Genomic DNA, 18,132 nt, shown 5'->3' with positions numbered 1-18,132 from the left:
GGTAGAAGGGAGTAGTTTTGTATCTATGGCATTTTTAGATTTATCATGGTACCTTGACTAAGTACATGTTTATATGAATGAATCTAATAATGCGAAACATCATCTTGCGATACGGAGAGAGTATTGACTAACTACTAGGCAGGGACGAATGGACATTTTGTTCTTTAAAGTTTCAGGGCATCTTAGAGGTAGATTAATGTTTTGAACATTTTTTTTTTTGAGTTCCATGTTTTTGAACATTTAGAAAAAGGTTTTCAATAAAATTAAACTAACAAAATTAGCATATGGATATATTTACTTATACACAATTAAAAAGTATGTATAGATTATAGTTAATAAAAAATGGATTTAATTTCATTAACCATCTTTCTCGAATTTAGGACGTGGAGGTTGATATGATATCATTCAACCAAAATAGTTGGCAACCAAAGCCAAAGGAACTAAACAAAGGCCTCTCTTCTTCAGGTCTGTGCGATCTCTCTCCCCTTCAGATTCATGCTGAATTGATCCTACATTCTCCTATTGAAAGCATAAAAAGAAAAATTATTATTACTACATTAAATATGATAATTAACTATATAGTTAATTAGCAGTTAATAAATCATATTTATTTAGTAATTCAGCAATGAAATATTTTCATTTACCTGGGAGATGCTCATCACGTTCTCTTTTCGTTTCGTAATGATCTCATCCAACTGATTCGTCTTCATCATCATATTACATATCTGAAAAAATTAACAACTTATTCAAGAGGATATTATATTTGACCGAACCTTCAGGTGTTTAATCCAATCTTTACAGAATAATCTACTAGGTCATATTCATGATATGGAGAAATTGAAATGGCTGATTTTGTAGAATTCAATTAAAATATTTTTTCTGAAACACCCGTTAAATGTTATAGATTATCGATTTTTAATTGAAAATTTCGATTTGGATTCTAAACTTGATTGTATTTCGTAATATAATCCACTTAACAGATCATACTGTAGGAGTTCTAGGATGAGAAACTGACCTTAGGACTGGCAACAGGAGAGCTAGCGGTATCTTCTAAATCATCGTCAATGAAAATCCTTCTATTATTGTTATTAAAACTACTCTTTCTCTTCTTGAAACTTAACCGACGACAACTGATCATTCCATCAAAACCTAATCCACCACCATTAGAATTCTTTTTTTCTTCTCCAAATGTTTTGCCCTTTGAAGATGCTGCATCAGATATTAAACTAGCATAAGAGATATTATCATAATCTCGATCATCTTCTTCTTGGTATTCGATATTATGTTGAACGACGTCGTCTAGAAAGAAATCTTGCAAGTACATTGTCCGACCACTCTCCTCTCGATGACTACACTCGTTGATCATGGAGTTCTCCATTTTTAAGTTTAAAATAGGAATCTGAATGAATTATCAAGAATATTGAAGAGAGATGCCCTCCTAAACAACACTATATATATATATATATCTAAATATGTAAACACAAATTAATAATAATGTTATTTGAAAACTAAATGGACAATGATTGAGTAGTAGATGACTTTATAGGAATCTTTGGCAAATTTAGGAGTTGGAGACGTGAAATAATGATGGAGCGACTTTGACCTTTCATAAATTTTGTGGATAATTAGTTTAGATCCTAGTAGAAGTAGTACATGTCATGGACCAACATAGATTTCATTTTCTAATCTTATTATTTATGTGGCTATTTATATTTTAATTCCTATATTATTTTTGGTACATTGAATGTCACCCCAATTCAACTATATTTATTTGTTTGACTAACTATAAATATTTTTTTAACCATGGATTATTGATGTTATAGTAGTCTTTTTTTGAGGTATGTATGTTATAATCATCATTTGTCTTTTGCGCATGTATTATTAACATACGAATGTAGAATATATTTTTCTATTAATCTAGTCATTTTTTCATTTGATTATGTCATTTTTTCATTTGTTTTGATCCAAAATCATGTAATATCTGGTTTTAGCAACTGGTTTCGAAACGGCCAATAGTTATAGCTAGAGGCCGGGAAACAAATTAAATTAAAAAATGTGTATAGTTGATCTATTTAAAGTAATATAACGTGGGAAAACGATATTATAATGTTGTATATGGTTGTGGGTTAGTTGTTCGCCGTTTAATTAAGCACATAATTTGTTTTTTCCAATTCGTGGGTTGAACACACTCAAAAAGTCTTTCATCTCAAGCAACATTCAGAATTTATATTTAGAAATTGACATAGTTTTGTTGAAGAAAACAATTCCCTTTTTTCCTTTTAATTAATAAAATTAAAAAACGGTGGTCGTATTAAGTACATGATGCATGTTCGTATATTTTGAATATTATTCTTTCATTATATATTTAGCTTTTACTTTTAGTGCTGAAACAAAATTGCGTATGGCGAGGAGCGAGCGAACACCAGAACTCAAAATGGCATGAGAAAAAAAAGACCTCAATTTTATGGATATATTGAAAATTATATTTTTCTAATAATAAATCTGAATTTCGTCTCTCGTACTTTAAACAATGATCATATAAATTAACTGTATAATTAAATTTTTTTATAATTTATGTCAAATATTTTAGTTTAATTATGTGAAATATTTAACTAAAAGAGAAGTAAAATAAAATTTTAATATTTATAGATAGATTTTAATTAAAATTATATAATAAATTACTTATAATTACTTTAATTCATTTTAAGAATTATGAATCTATTAAAAATCTTATTATATATATTGAAAATAAATTAATATATACGTATAAAATTATATTCCACAATAAAATTTATAATTATAACCAATGAAATTAATTAATTATTTTTATTATCTATAGGATAACAATAATAAAAATTGATCAATATTATTTTTATGAGACCTTGAAAACTCTATGAGAACATTCTCTCCATGTGAAGAACCTTGGACTCCAAATTTGTTCCCATTATAAGGGAGATAGTCTTAATTAATTTCCTTTACGACATTAGTTTGGGAGGGGCCATATGTCCCAAATATTTGTTCTTTTTTTGATGATATCCCAAATATTTGTTATGTCCCTTAATTTAGTAACAGACATTTGGCTTCTTCTTTCATTGCCAGAAACCGAACTAAACATATAAAAGTCCTTTTGTACCCTTGTAGTCTGCCCTAGCTATTCAAATGTACCTAAGCCATTTTCATCTAAACTCCTTCAATAATTCAGCTACTCTCGTTCCCTACACCAAGAAAACCGATAGCATTCCTGTAATAAAAAATCTATATGGTGACAAATTTTAAATAAACATAATTAATCAGTGGTGACATACATGTATACTCATATTTCCTCCTGTCCACATCAAATATCGCGTAATAAATTTTGCTTTGATAATTGTAAGTGTCGTTTATGAAATACATATTTTAGCTAATTTTTCCAGTCATACTCATACCATCTATTTAACTCACTCTATTAACCTAAAACATATATATATATATATATATATTGTACTCTAATAAATCATATCATTAATAAAGACATATAATTCATTATTTGGATCAACTAATCTTTTATTTAATATTCTTAACTTTTATTACGGACGTTTGAGGGGGCTAAATGGTGGTAGAATGGTACTCCAAAATAAATTAGCCCAATCTCTAAACACATAATATGTTTACTTAGAGCATCTCCACTAGGGAGCTCAAATATTATTCGAGATCAATATTGAGTTGTAGAGTAAAATTTTGGGTTGCTGACGTGTCACAACAAAATCTAATATTTTTTCTTTTTAAATTCTCTTTTAAGGATTTTCTCTCTCCCATCCTAACTTATATTTTTTCTTTAAAATGGTGGGATCATATTACACATAAATCAATCATATTATTTTCATATTTCATGTGGCAAAAATTGACCTTCAAACTTGATGTTAGCACTGGAGACGCTAGCTTTTAGTCTACCTACACTAATCTCTTTTGTTAATGTAAAGTTTGTCTCGTTCGTCGCCGTTAAAGATGAGAAGATTTAGGGTATAGATGTCGAAGTTATTCAAATAATGTTATTCGACAACTAATGAAAGATTAATTAAATGTGATTGGCCTAAGGTGATAAGTATAGTTCAACATCATTAGTCTATTTATGCCAAACTCCTATCATTATTAATAGAAAAATTTCAAAATGGTCTTATGTGAAAGGGCTACATACCTAATTAACATGTGTGTGCAACCATAAACTCTGATGACCTAATAATTAATTGAAAAGGTGAGACAGTTTTCATAGTCATTTGAATCGTGGTTTAAACAAATTAAGAAACTAATTATTATTAAAAATTAATGAGTTATGGGTGTCACTATTCAATAAATAACTTAGAGGTGTGCATTATTAAGGCCTCTAAAATCTCAGTGGACTCCAATGTAACACGATCGAATTTCCCTTTTGCATAGAAGATTCTTAATGTGAAGTCACATTGGCATTGACTTTATATTGTTCTCCAATATTAACCAAATGTAGTTAAATAGCAAATTGAAGTATGCTGACCTCTCAAAACAATTGAGCTATGAAATTGTTAATTAGAAAAAACAAACACAAGGTATGTAATTATTAAAAAAAATGTGTATCATCTTGGGTATGTTTAGCATGATTTTATTTATTTAAAATGCTAACATGTCGAGTTGTTTGAGTTAGCGTGCCAAATAGATCCTACGTGGATGCCATCCAGATGGCTTAACGACCCGACAATGACAAATCGATATTTTTTAACGGTAGGTATGCAGTTGTTAATATTTAACGGTCAAGATATGAGCGTGTGAGAAAAACGTCGCCGGCCACAAAATTGTTAGAGATGTCATTTTTTAGGTACTAAAAATACAATTATCCCTCTTACCATTCGTTAGCAATTTATATAAAAGGAAAAGAAAAAGAAAAAAAAAAAAAGACAATTGTTCACATAATTTATTGCAAGCATAAATTATTTCAATGTAAGATCAATTTCCTACAAAAGAGAAAGTACAAGTGTGGTCCTATATCAATTATAGTATTTTTTAAAGGATGATGATTATACATGGGCATGATCATGATCATGAGAGCTTGTGAACGCCATGGAAAGGCTTGTCTTGCTCTTGCATGATTGAGGAAGGGAGGGACTGCATATATATTGTTAGGTAGCTGTGGTTAGCTATCTATTTGTCCTGCAAAAGCTTTTAGGTAACTATAACTGTGATTTTACATAACTTTCGACCAACATTTCGTCTTCTATCCTTTCCCCAACGACTCATGTTTCTTGGCAAACAAACAAACTCCATTATCAATATGTATTGCCTGCCTTCGTACACCCACCCCATAACGATTTTAACTATATTACTTTCATTTTTAATTTGTCTTCACACGTTGCCATATGCAAAATAGAAAAGACTCGGAGAGAATGACAGAAGCAAAAAGAGTTTTTACACATTTTCATTAATCCATGAACATGATCCATGTAGACGCATAAAATTATGGATCGGCATACATCTTGATCGGAAAAAGAATCAACCAAAAAAGAGAGGAAAGAATCGAAATCGATCGATCTATTTATCGAAATAAACGAAAAGAAAATGAAAGATGAAACATAAATTATAGATCAACTAATTAAACTCTGTCAAGGACTTGCTTAAGAATATAAGAGGAATCTCATATAAATACATGGAATAAAATTTGATTTGATTATATTTATGAGGATTCACTCGAATACACCTCTTCCCTGGTTTTTGCGAGTGAAAAAAACTTTTTATGCACTCATTGTTGAAACGAGAAATTAGTCTTACGGTTGTTGGCGGTTAGAAAACTCGGGGAGACTTAAAAAAAGTTCATGATTTCGCATCTACCGACTGATCAGCTTTATTATATTTCATCTCCTCGACAACTACAAGTTTATTACTGATGCTTTCCACACGAGCGTCTTAACTTTATCTCAAGTTGACATGCAAACATTTTTTTCTTTCGATAAATATATTGTGTTTACAGTGAGAGATCCATATACATAGCAGTCTTTGAGCCTAGTAAAAATAGAGATCCATAAATTAATCAACTAAATTTGACATACCAAACTTTAAAATGAGAACAAATAAACTCCAATGACTATTTATCAAAAAAAAAAAAAAAAAATCCCAAATGACTAATAATTAGTATAAAAGTAAACAACGTCTCCAGACTCCAGCTACCAGCAAAGTGCTCATATTACAAGTGTGAAGACTACCCTAATCACCACTTCCAAGCTCAGGAAACCTGCACATCAGCAAGATCAACCTGAGCCTTCGCTTCATGAACGGCATCTACAACTTCCTTCCCACGTCTCATGGCTTCATCAAATGGGGTTCGATCATGACTGAAAAATCACCAAAATGCCACAACTATAATTTGAACAGATTCGGCAAAAGAAATTGAATTTCAAAGTAATTTCTTGTTGAAATAACTTGCCTGTTGATAGCCGTAAGATCTGCACCAGCTAATATCAACCTTTTAACTACCTGAAAAGGCCAGGATGTATCAACGAATTAGAGAAATAAGTAGATAACAATAATTCGAGAGTGTAAAAAGATGTGTATTATAATAATCACCTCTACTTGACCATTAAGGCAAGCCCAGTGAAGAGGTGTATTCTTCTCCGCATTGGAAGCATTAACATCCTGCTTCAGAACAAATTCTGGTTGGTTAAAAACGGTTACTTCAAACATAACCAATCCACACAGGAATAGATAAAATCAAAAAGGTAAAAAAGGATTTGTGAATCGTCATATCAGAATCTCACCAGTCCACTGGAGATTAGAAACTCCACAATTGCAAGATGTCCATTAGCAGCAGCCATATGAAGAGCTGCAAGCAGAAATCGATACAAATTAGAAAAGTATGTATAAACGAATTAACAAACAATGTCTATAACAAGTCAAGAAATAAGTATAAAGAGTGAGAGGGTCAGCTAATGACCTGTTCTTCCTTCTGAATCCTTTGAAGCCAGAGAAACGCCAGCAGATGCTAATGCCTTGATATCATCAATGTCGTCATATCTAGCAGCCTTTCAAGCATTCAGAAACATCATCATTCAGATAGGACGGCAAAAACACTTCACAATTGTATCATCCGAGAACTGATTAATTTGTCGAGACAATGAAGCTGATTACAAGCCAGCCATCTATACAGACTATACACCATTTCGATATCATACAAGAACAGCTTAAAAATTAAGTTCATCAAGTGCAAAATCACTAAAAAAATCACTTTTTGTCAATCCAAAGTCCAAATACTGCACAAATTATTAGGAGAGCTAAATTCCATGAATGAAAAAATGAACAGTGATAGATATAGCTCTTCAATATAATATGAACCCTAAAGAAAAATCACATAGACAGAATTAAAACTTAAACTTCAATGAAGAAGAATAAGAAGAAGAAAAGTTTATTATAGAAAAAGGGAACCTCAAGTAGAGCGTCGACATGGTCAGTCGTCGTTTCTAAAGTTTCTGGCTGCTGCTCCGTCATCGCCGCTTCATCCACCATTTTTGCACTAGCGTCTCTTTGCTTGCCTCTGTGAAAGTTCGCATTGGTCGTTTGCTGAGCACCATTTGAGCTTTAAGGTTGGCCGCGAGAGCCCATCATTTATACATGGGCCTGCTTTTGGGCCCATTATATAAACACTGACATTGGCCTCTCAATTCCTAATGACCGTTTATTTGCACAATCCTCTGTTTCTCCAGAGTTGTATGCTTGTTTAAGACCATCCCGAGTTGTAACCTTATTTAAGAACATTTCACGAGTTGAGATTTCCGGCTTGTTTATAAACATCCCGAGCTGTAGGCTTATTTAACATTATCCCCGACTTATAGGCTTGTTCAAGAACTTCCCCAGTTGTGATTCCCGGGTTGTTGGGTTGTTTGAACTTTAGGCTCATCCCGAATTGTAGGCTTGTTTAAAACATCCCGAATTCTAGTTCTAGTTGTCTTTTAATTGAACCTTTTTATTTTGTATATACTCACATGATGTTAATAACTCAAGGATTGTTGAAAAGCCATCCATCTCCATACAGTTTCTATTTCATATGTAATGAATATCCATAAAACATGATTTTAAACTTCTAAGAAATCAATGTCGATGCACATAGCTATATGCCGTAATTCTCAAGAAACATACGAAAGGATTCGAGTCTTAGAGCATATATAAATATAATTGCTGCTAGTAGATAGCAAACATACATAGATATGGAGGAGTCATGGCAAAACGAAACCTAACAAATACTTAGTCTTCTAGAAGAAAACTACACAAAAGTGCTATGTTACAACTACGAGTACAAAAGCACCAGAGAAAAGGTTTTTCATTTGGAGAACTTTCAAATGCGAAGAACTGGTAATCTTCGATAATGACCTGGATCGACGAGTTCAACTTCACATGCTTTAGAAAGAAAAAAGGAGTGCAGTATTTTATGCTTGGCTTTTTTCGATCTCTGAATTGATGATAATGGATCTTCACACTTTCTAAAGCACTTGCATTCTCCAGAAAGTATTTCAATTGTCTTGAGCACATTGAAGCATTCCGGATCATGCTCAGGTGACTCCCAATAAAATTGTCGAAAATCTCGACCATCACGTGTAGGAACAACTAGTCCCTGGAAAAAAATTTAAACATCAAATATAGATAGAATAACAAAAACATAATATAGACAAGCTAAAGAACATTTTTTTCCAACTTACATCTGGAAAGACGAGAGCTTCAAGATTAGGAGCACCCTCAAGTAAGTCTGGCAGCAAACTCCAATCGACCCATTCCCCGACACCTAGCTCTAACTGTGAAAGATTCTCGAATATGGGCAGTTCATGATTCTGAAGAATATCGTGTAGAGACTGCAAGTTCAAGTAATATATGTTATTATCCAAAAGACTTAGTTTGAACTTAAGGTCAAAGCAGAAATTTGTCAAATGAGCTTACCGACATGACATCATCACCATATAATCCTAACAGGACAACATTTTAAATTCCCTGAAGAATCCCATGTGTACAGTTATGCTCAAGATAAGCTTCGTCCAAATTTGGAGATGGACTAAGATAAGAGTCTTCAGAAATTACATCATCAAGTTGGAAGTACTCCAGATTTGGAGCAATAATCTTAATCACAAGCTTATCACCTTTATCACACCTTGTAATATACAAGCTTGTCAGAGAAGGCATAGAAATACTCAAAACCTTCAAATTATCTTTTTCACGCCTTGTAATATCTAACTCTTCAAGACCAGGGCAGCCTGAAAAAAGCCTCTCCACAGAGGCATCATCCACGTAGATGACAGAATCGAGGACAAGAGTTTTCAGGTTTGGCAAAGAAAAGCTACAAGGCACGTTTATGAGTGCACCTTTAATTTTTAGAACAACCAATGTTCTGCAAGTATATATAGTCCAAGGTAATTCCTTAGACCCAATGGAGTGATTAGGGAACTCATACGTATGACGGTATTGAAACTGATCAGAAAAATCCTGATCGAGTGTATTACGCCAAACGTGCTCCCATCTTTTCGACAGTATGCTGGTCGTCACAGCCTCTTTTCTCGGAATATGAGAGAGTATACGACAAAGGACCTCATCAGGCAAATTGCTAATCCTATCTAAATTATGATCGACCACAAGGTTAACTGAGATTCTCTGACTTTTAGACATTGCCATTTCTGAGCTGAACACAACGATTGCAAAATTCAATTGTTGCTAAAAAATCATTCTCTCAGCAGTCAGTAAGATGACGGAATAGAGCAATAGAGCCAAATAATCAATAAACAAGCACTCATCAACATCATACTACAAAGCATTAAACATGGAACAGTATAACTCTTTGAAAGCTTAAATACCCAAAAGCAGTAAACACGCACTAGTTCTATGCTAAGCTTTAACTTTGCTCGACAAACTCATAGTATCAGCAGCATAACTAACACTAGGGCCGGGAAAATGGGCTTAAAGCCCGGGATCGGCTCGGATCAGCTCGAAAAATGAGCGGTCCCGGTCAAAAAAATAAGGATCGTTTAGAAGGCAGGTTTTTTTGGACTCGGGATCGACGAACCCGGGCTTTTGGCGAGCTCGGGCCGAGCCGGTCCCGGGCTGCTCGCGGGCTTTTATAAAAAAGAAAAAAAAGGGTAAATATCAATTATTTTTTGTTCTGCATATTATATAAATTCAATATTTTTTTTCATTGTTTCGCTATATTTATCTTATAAATTTTAGATGGATTTTGATTTATGATTACAGTAGCAAAATTTGGGTACTATATTACGAGAAAAAACAAACTGGAGGGATATTTTGTTAAAAATATATATCCCGTATTAAAAGTCAAGGATGTCAATACACTCCTCGATTATATTTTAAAGTGTTGGGAGATCATTACTTTACACTTTGCTAATTTGCTTACTATTTATGCATGGTTTGAATTGTTTGGTATTTATTTGTTTGAATTTTATAAACTTTTTTTTTCTTTATTTTTTTTAAATTTTAAACAGACAGTTCGGGATCGGAAGCGAACCGGACTCGAGCCTCGATTTTGAAGATTGAAAATTTTGAGACTCGACTCGTTTCGTTTTCTGGCCGGGCCGGGCCGGACAACCCGTTTTCCCAACCATAACTAACACACAATTCATAGGACAACATTCATCACACGAAATCGATTAACAAACGAAAAACAATGAAAATGAAGACTGTTACTTTTACCAGGTCTCTCTTCTCGATTATTGGACACTTGAATGTAATTGAAAAAGATTAAGGCTTGATTTGGTTTTGAGAATCAAATGCCAAAAGTCCCAATTTTGAGAGCCATGTTAATCGATTGAGAGAAGAATTTTAGCACAAGGAGGAGTCTTTATCGATTGAGAGAGGAATTTTATCAGCTAGATACATATGGATTTTTTTTTATGGAAAGTCAAACTGAAATACATAGGCATAGCAAGAGCGAGGGTCTTCTAGACTTTATCGATTTCCCGCCTTTACAAAGTTTTGAAATTTTTAATGGCTTCCCATGGAAGTTGTTGAAAATATAATAGTGTACTAGCTTCCTATGGAAGTTGTTCATAAATCAATACAAAATGGGCCATCGCCAAACTCCATAAAGTAGTCAGGGCCCGTTCTTACTCGATTACATTGATCCCATTCCCATCATTTAATTCCTTTGGAGCCTGTTTTTGTTCGGAAATCCATCGTGTAATTGGATTTCCGTGTAATTGGTGATACTTACACATTTGTATTCAGACTTTGTGTGCTTTTTGCTTACTTGACAAGGAACTGTTGACTTCAAATACAATCTTGGAACAATATTTTCTTCAGAACTAAGCTCGAACAACAAGAAAACTTCCCACTAGAACGTCAGAAAAGTAATCCTAAAATGGTTTTCGTCAAATTTGGCCAAGGCCAGTTTTGACATCTCGTCTTCAGAGTTACTTTCACGGCCAAAAAAGTGTAAAACAGATTGATTTTCGGTTGTACGGATTATCACGAAAGAAACATTCAAAAGCTGAAGAACCTAATTACAAATAAAGTAACAAGATTTAACGACATTCCCATTTAAGCCATTAAGCACTTGAAAATGCTCAACAAACATATATACAAAAGGATTCGATTCTGAGTCTTGGCGAATAGAATTAGCTGCTAGTAATATAAAAGCAAACATACATGAATAAGAAATAGTCAGGGAAAAAGAAACCTAACAAAAGTGCTCTGCTAGAACAATTTAACTTGACATGCACCAGACAACGGTTGGATACATAATATTTCACATTTAGCATCCTCCAGGTCACCTGTCATCATCGGGTCACTAAACTCACGACAATGGATTGTCATGGTCTCCAAGACTTTTGATACTTCTAGCAAGTACCTGACGAGGAAAACCTCACCCAAGCTTCCCACAAACTTGTGGATTTTCACCGTCTTCATATGTTGCAAACAATCCAGTACGTAATCCGGCGGCAACCAATTAAAGTGTTCAAATTGGTCTTTTTCCATAGAAACAGCTAGTCCCTGAGTAAAGATTTTAAAACCAGATTTTTACGAGTTAAAAGAAAATTTTTGGACATAATTGTTTGAATTACAAGTAACCCAACTCACCTCCAGAAAGACGAGGACTTCGAGATTAGGTGCAGTTTCGAGTAATTTCAGGAGAAAACAACTCCAATCATTATCTCGACCAAGATCTAGCTTCAATTCCATAAGGTTCTGAAATATGGGCAGCTCACCATGCTGGAAAAATAAAATATTGTAGAGACTCTGCAAGTTCAAGCAATATATTATTGAAATTAAGTACTAGAAACTTAAATATATATATATATATATATATTTTATTCAGTCAAATGAACTTACCGACATGATATTACCAGATAATGTTAACATCCTAACATTTTTAATTCCTTCAAAAATACCATATGAGCATTTGTCATTAAGACAAGCTTTGATCAAGGATTCTGATGGATTAGCAAAATAGTCCCCAGAAATTCCATCAAGGTTGAGGAACTCAAGCTTCGGAGTGTTAATCCTCACCATCCCATCATAGCCTTAAAAGCATACAGAAAATCTGATAGAAAGGAATTTCAGCAACGGTATGGAAATACTCAAAATCCGTGCATCGTCCCAAGGACGACACCTTGTAATTCCAACTTTTCAAGGCCAGGACAGCCTGAAAAGAGCCTTTGTGCGGAGGCATCATCCACGTAGATAACTGAATGTAGGCAAAACGTTTTAAGGTTTGGCAAATAAACAAAACTAGGCAAGTTTATGACGAATGCCCCCTAAAGATTCAAAACAACTAATGTTTTGCAAGTGAATAAACCCCATGGCAAATCTCTGACTTTTTTCTCAAGTTTCAAAAATTGAAGAGTCAGGTCTCGAACACCACTACACGCTATAGCACATATCTAAGCATATAGATGAGCTGAAGCATTCTCTGAGGAGCATGAAAGGTAACATTTCTCTACCCCAGCATGGTTAAAAAGCACATTGTCGACATAATCTCTGAACATCTCAAATCGAGTTTCAATCTCCTCATGAGTAAGACCCTGAAACTGATCTGAAAAATCAAGATTGGGTTTAAAAGTCCACACAAGATGCCACCTTTTTGACAGGATACTGGTTGAAACAGCCTCTTTTGTTGGTAGACGTGAGAGTATACAGCCAAGAAGCTCATCAGGAAACTTGCTAATCCTGTCAAAGTCATCGACAATGGCCATTCTCTGACTTTTAGACATTAGCGAGTTTAAAAAATCCTCAATTCCAAAAAAAATTAAGGGAAAACAAGAAAAAAAAGTTACAATCTAGTAGATGCTCAAAATTAAACTATTTACTCGGGTTACGAAAGGGCAACTATGAAGATGAGATAATGGCAGCTTTACTAACAGGCACATGAAGCAACTGTCTCTCTAACTCTGAGCATAATTAATTGATCCAGTCCATACATGACACATAAAATGCGAGATCATGAAAGATTTTTCCGTTCAAAATAAACCTTAATCTTACCAAATATTCAACATTACCCAAAAGACATAAGGTGAACTATAAGTCTAGAGCTCCTTTGAAAGCTTAAATTAAATACTCAAAAGGCAACAAGTATTGACTTTGTGTATAACACACATATCAATAAAGAAAGGGTGAACGTACATCAGATGCAATTTAAACAAAAAATAATGAAAAAGGAAACCTGGTAAACAGTAGGTGTTCTTACCAAGATTGATCAAAGGATCATGGGTTTTTGCGAAGGAAAACTCGAACAGAAGTGAGAACAGAGGGTTTTCACAAATGTGTTTCAATCTTCAAGCCATTATTTTTGATAACATGTTCATTTTACAAAGTGAATTAAATAACATTTGTTGACTGAGAAAACGTATACTTTCGTACTCACATTTTATTTATAACATTTTTTTAGTTCCTTATGTTTTTTGTTAGTCTTAAAAACTTCACGTTTTCTTCTAGCGACCAAACATACCCCTGTTAACTTCTTCTATGTGGCACCCCGTGACACAAGTTCACGCCTAGTCAGCTAACGAACCAATATATTTGTGACACGTGTCATCCGGCTCATATAAAATTTTGGCACGTCTGATGAAAAATAAGTGATGTGTCAAAATTTTGATGAGTCGAATGACACGTGTCATAAATATATTGGCCCTTTAGCTTACTAGACGGCACTAGGTGCTACATCATTGCTACATGGGAGAAGTTAACGACAGAGGGGTATGATTGGTCGCTAGCGGGAAATGTGAGTTCTTTTAAGATAAAAAAACGTGAAGTGCTAAAACAATATTATAGGTGAAACGTAAAGGGCGAAAATATACGTTCGTTAAATGATTTGATTGAAAGTCACGAGTCCTTTCTCTATTCTGACTTGCTGCTTGAAATTTTCGCAGGAAGTTATACATCAACGCCAAATGGGCCAATCACAAGCTCCACAAGTCCACAGCTAATAAAGACAACTATTCCCTTTGTATTCAAATACAACCTTGAACGATATTTTCCCCCAGAATAAGTAACTAAGCTTGAACAACAAGAAAACTCCCCACTGCTGTGTGCAACGCCAATTGATAGATGACCAAGTGTAAACTAATAACACCGAACTAAAGAGATAAAAAAGAAAATTTCAAAAGCTGAAGTCTGAAGAACATAATTACAAATACAGTAACAAGGCAAACATGCAATAAATAAAGCACTAAAAAAGTTCATGAAAGGGAGAAACAACATACAAAAGGATTGGAGTCTGGCAAGTAGAATTAACTATCTGCTAATATAAACAGCAAACATAACAATGACACAGTAACAACTAACAACTACACAAAAGTGCTATGCTAAATTATTAAAGGAGACTGAGCCAAGGCTTTTCGCAGGTTTTACTTGTTGACTAGAAAAAATTAACTTGACATGCATTTGTAATATTTCACGTTTAGCATTCTCGAGTTCACTTGTCATCTTCGGGTCACCAAACTCATAACATTGAATTGTCATGCTCTCCAAGACTTTTGATACTTCTAGAAAGTACTTGACGAGGAGAACCCCACCAACGCTTCCCACAAACTTTTGGATTTTGACCGTTTTAAAGTGTTGCAAACACTCAGGTACATAATCTGGCGAATACCAACCAAAGTGTAATTGACCATTTTTCCAAGGAAGCACTAGTCCCCGAGCAAAAGATTTAAAAATCCGATTTTTATGAACTAGAGAACATTCTTGGACATATATAAATTGTTTAAATACTAGTCACCCAAGTACTAACCTCAGGAAAGCCGAGGACTTCAAGATTAGGTGCACGATGGAGTACGTTTACAAGAAAATCACTCCAATCATTTTTATGACCAAGACATTCCTTCAATTCCGTAAGGTTCTGGAATATGGGCAGCTCACCATCCTGGGAAATTAGGATATGGTAGAAAATCTGCAAGTTCAAGCAATATTTTATTGAAATGAAGCAAGTTAATGAAACATAAAGAAAAAAAATGTTTCTTTTTATTCAGTCAAATGAACTTACCGACATGATATGACCAGATAATGTTAACATCCTAACATTTTTAATTCCTTGGAGTATCTCGCATGAACAATTATCACTAACACAAGCTTTGATCACGGATTCTGATGGATAAGCAAAATAGTCCCCAAAAATTCCATCAAGGGTGAGGAACTCAAGCTTCGGAGTGTTTGTCCTCAAAATTTGCCAACTTTCGTCGTTACCACAAAATGAGATAGACAAGCATTCAGCAACGGTATGGAAATACTCAAAATATGCACACCACCCCAAGGACGACACCTTGTAATATCCAACTTCTCAAGGCCAGGACAGCCTGAAAAGAGCCTTTGTGGGGAAGCATAATCCACGTAGATAACTGAAGTAAGGCTAAGGGTTTTAAGGTTTGGCAAACAAACACAACTAGGCATGTTTATCACGAAAGGGCCAGTGAGTTTCAAATTAACTAACGTTTTGCAAGTAAAGACAATCCAAGGAAAATCTTTGACTTCATCCTTTGGTAAAAAAAATGAAGAGTCAGGTCTCGAACACTAGTACATGCTATAGCGCATATCCAAGCATATAGATAAGCTGAATTATTATCTGTGTAGCATGAAAGGGAACATTTTTCTATCCCAGGATGGTGAAAAAGTACATTGTTGACATAATCTCTGAACATCTGAAATCGAGTTTCAGGCTCCTCATCAAAAAGACCCATAAACGGATCAGAAAAATCGAGATTGGGTTTAAAAGTCCAAACAAGCAGCCACCTTTTTGACAGGATACTGGTTGCAACAGCCTCTGTTGTGGGAAGATGTGAGAGTATACGGCCAAGAAGCTCATCAGGCAACTTGCTAATCCAATCAAAGTCATCAACAAAGTTAAAGTTATCGGCCATTCTCCACTTTTAGACAATAGCGAGTTTTAAAAATCCTCAATTCTCTGAGCTGCAAAAAAATTAAGGAGAAAAAGTTACAATTTTTAGTAGATGCTTATGAAATGGCAACTATGAAGATGAGATCATACAAAGTGTGAGATCATGAATGAATAAACCTAAATCTAATCAAAAAACTAATAAAAAATTATCAACATTACACATAAAAGACATTAACTATTTTAAAAGCTTAAATACTCAAAAGGCAACAGGTATTTGCTCTAGTACTGATCTACTGTATTAGTAACATAACACTCATTTCATGAGCAAGAATTAAAAGAACAATAGATAATTAAAAGGACAACCTGGAGGCGTTCTTCAAAAGATAGATCAAAGGAACATGGTTTTTGTGAATGAAAACTCGAACAAAAGTGAAGAAAGAGAGGGTTTTTACAAATGTGTTTCAACTTTCAAGCCATTGGTCTGTAAATGATTTGATTGAAATGACAATTCATATTCTTTTCTGATTTGCCGCTTAAAATGGTTTTTAACTTTAATTTTAGCAGCTTCTCTCGGAAGTTATATTATATCAACGCCAAAGGGGCCAATCACAAGCTCCACAACTAATAAAGAACTTACATTATTAGCTTCAGATTTTAGTGAATTCACTCGGAGAGGGAGAGGCATTCATGGTAGCTAGACGATTAAACTCCATTCATTTTACAAGCCATAAAAACTTGGAATGCCCTTTGTATGAAAAGAAAAAAATGAACAACTTGGAAGGCCCAATAAAAATACTTTTATTTTTGTAGATGACATGAGAATTCATTCATTCCATGTCAACGAAAGCTACATCAGTTAAGGAGTGAGTGAGGCAAATATCCTTTCTCATAGCGTTTGTGATTGGCTAACAAATGAGCGAGGGTATTTCCTTTTCTCCTAATAAACGAAAAATTACAATTAGTAAAATAAAGAGAGCCCCTCCTAATTACATCAATCCAAGCATGGGAAGAAAGAAAAATGGAATCAGAGTCCTGAATGAGGTCGATGAGAGCTTTAGTGTCGGATTCGAAGATCACGTCTCGAATACCCCAATCCATTGCCAATTTCCATTCAAAAACCGATTGACAACTAACTACATGATCGGCTGAATCTCTAATTTCCGCACCGAGAACAATTTTGTGCAAATTGGTAAATACCGCACCATCACAGTTGATCTTAGCACTTCCCTCTGGTGGTTTGGACCATTTAACATCTTCAGGAGGAGCTATTCTGATTGGCAAAACAGAAGGGTTGGAGGAGTTGAAATCATCCTGCCAGCTAGCTAATTTCAGCAGCAGTATATTCGGCAAAAGGCACTTCAAGTCAAAGACAACATCATTTCTATTTTTCCATATTGCCCATCAATAAAAATACTTAAGCATTTGTCTTGACTTGTAGAAATAAAAGTATAGCTTCATAGCAAACATACAAATCCAAGCAAAATGAATCCTAGCATTTGTCTTGATTAATGTGTGGATTTTCTGTGACATTTACAAATGTGCTCTGCTACTTACTAGTATGAGCAAATTACAAAAGTTCCAGAGCAAATGTTTACTTCTTCATTAGAAGAATTCAACTTCACAATCATCAGAAACTATAGAGGCATGTGCTATTCTATGTTTGGCAGCCTCAAGGTTACTTGTCATCTTCCATCTCCCATTACTGAACTCATAACAATGAATCCTCATGCTCTCCAAAACTTCTGATGACTCCAATAAGTACTCCACGTGGTAAACCTCACCGGGCATTCCAACAAAGTTATGGATTTCAACTGTCATAA

The 18,132-nt window shown here is 34.3% G+C and overlaps 2 protein-coding genes and 1 pseudogene across 2 annotated transcripts; all 3 read right to left on the bottom strand.

Moving 5' to 3' along the window:
- Nucleotides 1-405: 405 nt before the first annotated feature.
- LOC139883619 (vascular-related unknown protein 4-like) lies at nt 406-1,378 on the bottom strand. The gene is made up of 3 exons (XM_071867773.1): nt 1,016-1,378; nt 645-725; nt 406-519 (listed from the first exon to the last, which is right to left on the bottom strand). Exons 1-3 carry the CDS (start codon nt 1,376-1,378, stop codon nt 406-408), a joined length of 558 nt encoding a protein of 185 aa, XP_071723874.1.
- A 7,586-nt stretch (nt 1,379-8,964) lies between these two features.
- LOC139883617 (FBD-associated F-box protein At2g26860-like) lies at nt 8,965-13,178 on the bottom strand (annotated as a pseudogene).
- A 1,177-nt stretch (nt 13,179-14,355) lies between these two features.
- Nucleotides 14,356-16,334, bottom strand: LOC139883616 (FBD-associated F-box protein At4g10400-like). Its single transcript, XM_071867772.1, has 5 exons — nt 16,092-16,334; nt 15,740-15,987; nt 15,464-15,650; nt 15,212-15,370; nt 14,356-14,544 (listed from the first exon to the last, which is right to left on the bottom strand). The coding sequence occupies exons 1-5, from the start codon at nt 16,332-16,334 to the stop codon at nt 14,356-14,358; spliced, it is 1,026 nt and encodes a 341-aa protein (XP_071723873.1).
- Between the last annotated feature and the right edge of the window lie 1,798 nt (nt 16,335-18,132).

This window comes from Rutidosis leptorrhynchoides, unplaced genomic scaffold, assembly GCF_046630445.1.
Source record: "Rutidosis leptorrhynchoides isolate AG116_Rl617_1_P2 unplaced genomic scaffold, CSIRO_AGI_Rlap_v1 contig428, whole genome shotgun sequence".
Classification (NCBI taxonomy): Eukaryota; Viridiplantae; Streptophyta; class Magnoliopsida; order Asterales; family Asteraceae; genus Rutidosis; species Rutidosis leptorrhynchoides.
This window is presented reverse-complemented; position numbering and strand designations above follow the sequence as displayed.

Bases quoted from the DNA above. Each gene is read 5' to 3' on its own strand.
- LOC139883619 (XM_071867773.1), bottom strand. From the start codon at position 1,378: ATGGAGAACTCCATGATCAACGAGTGTAGTCATCGAGAGGAGAGTGGT. The intron at 726-1,015 runs GTCAGTTTCTCA...TAATTTTTTCAG, and splicing joins CTCCTGTTGCCAGTCCTAAG to ATATGTAATATGATGATGAA. The intron at 520-644 runs GTAAATGAAAAT...TGCTTTCAATAG, and splicing joins ACGTGATGAGCATCTCCCAG to GAGAATGTAGGATCAATTCA.
- LOC139883616 (XM_071867772.1), bottom strand. From the start codon at position 16,334: ATGGCCGATAACTTTAACTTTGTTGATGACTTTGATTGGATTAGCAAG. The intron at 15,988-16,091 runs GTACTTTTTCAC...AGCATGTACTAG, and splicing joins TCAGAGATTATGTCAACAAT to TGTTCGAGACCTGACTCTTC. The intron at 14,545-15,211 runs GTTAGTACTTGG...CGGTGTTATTAG, and splicing joins AAGTCCTCGGCTTTCCTGAG to TTTACACTTGGTCATCTATC.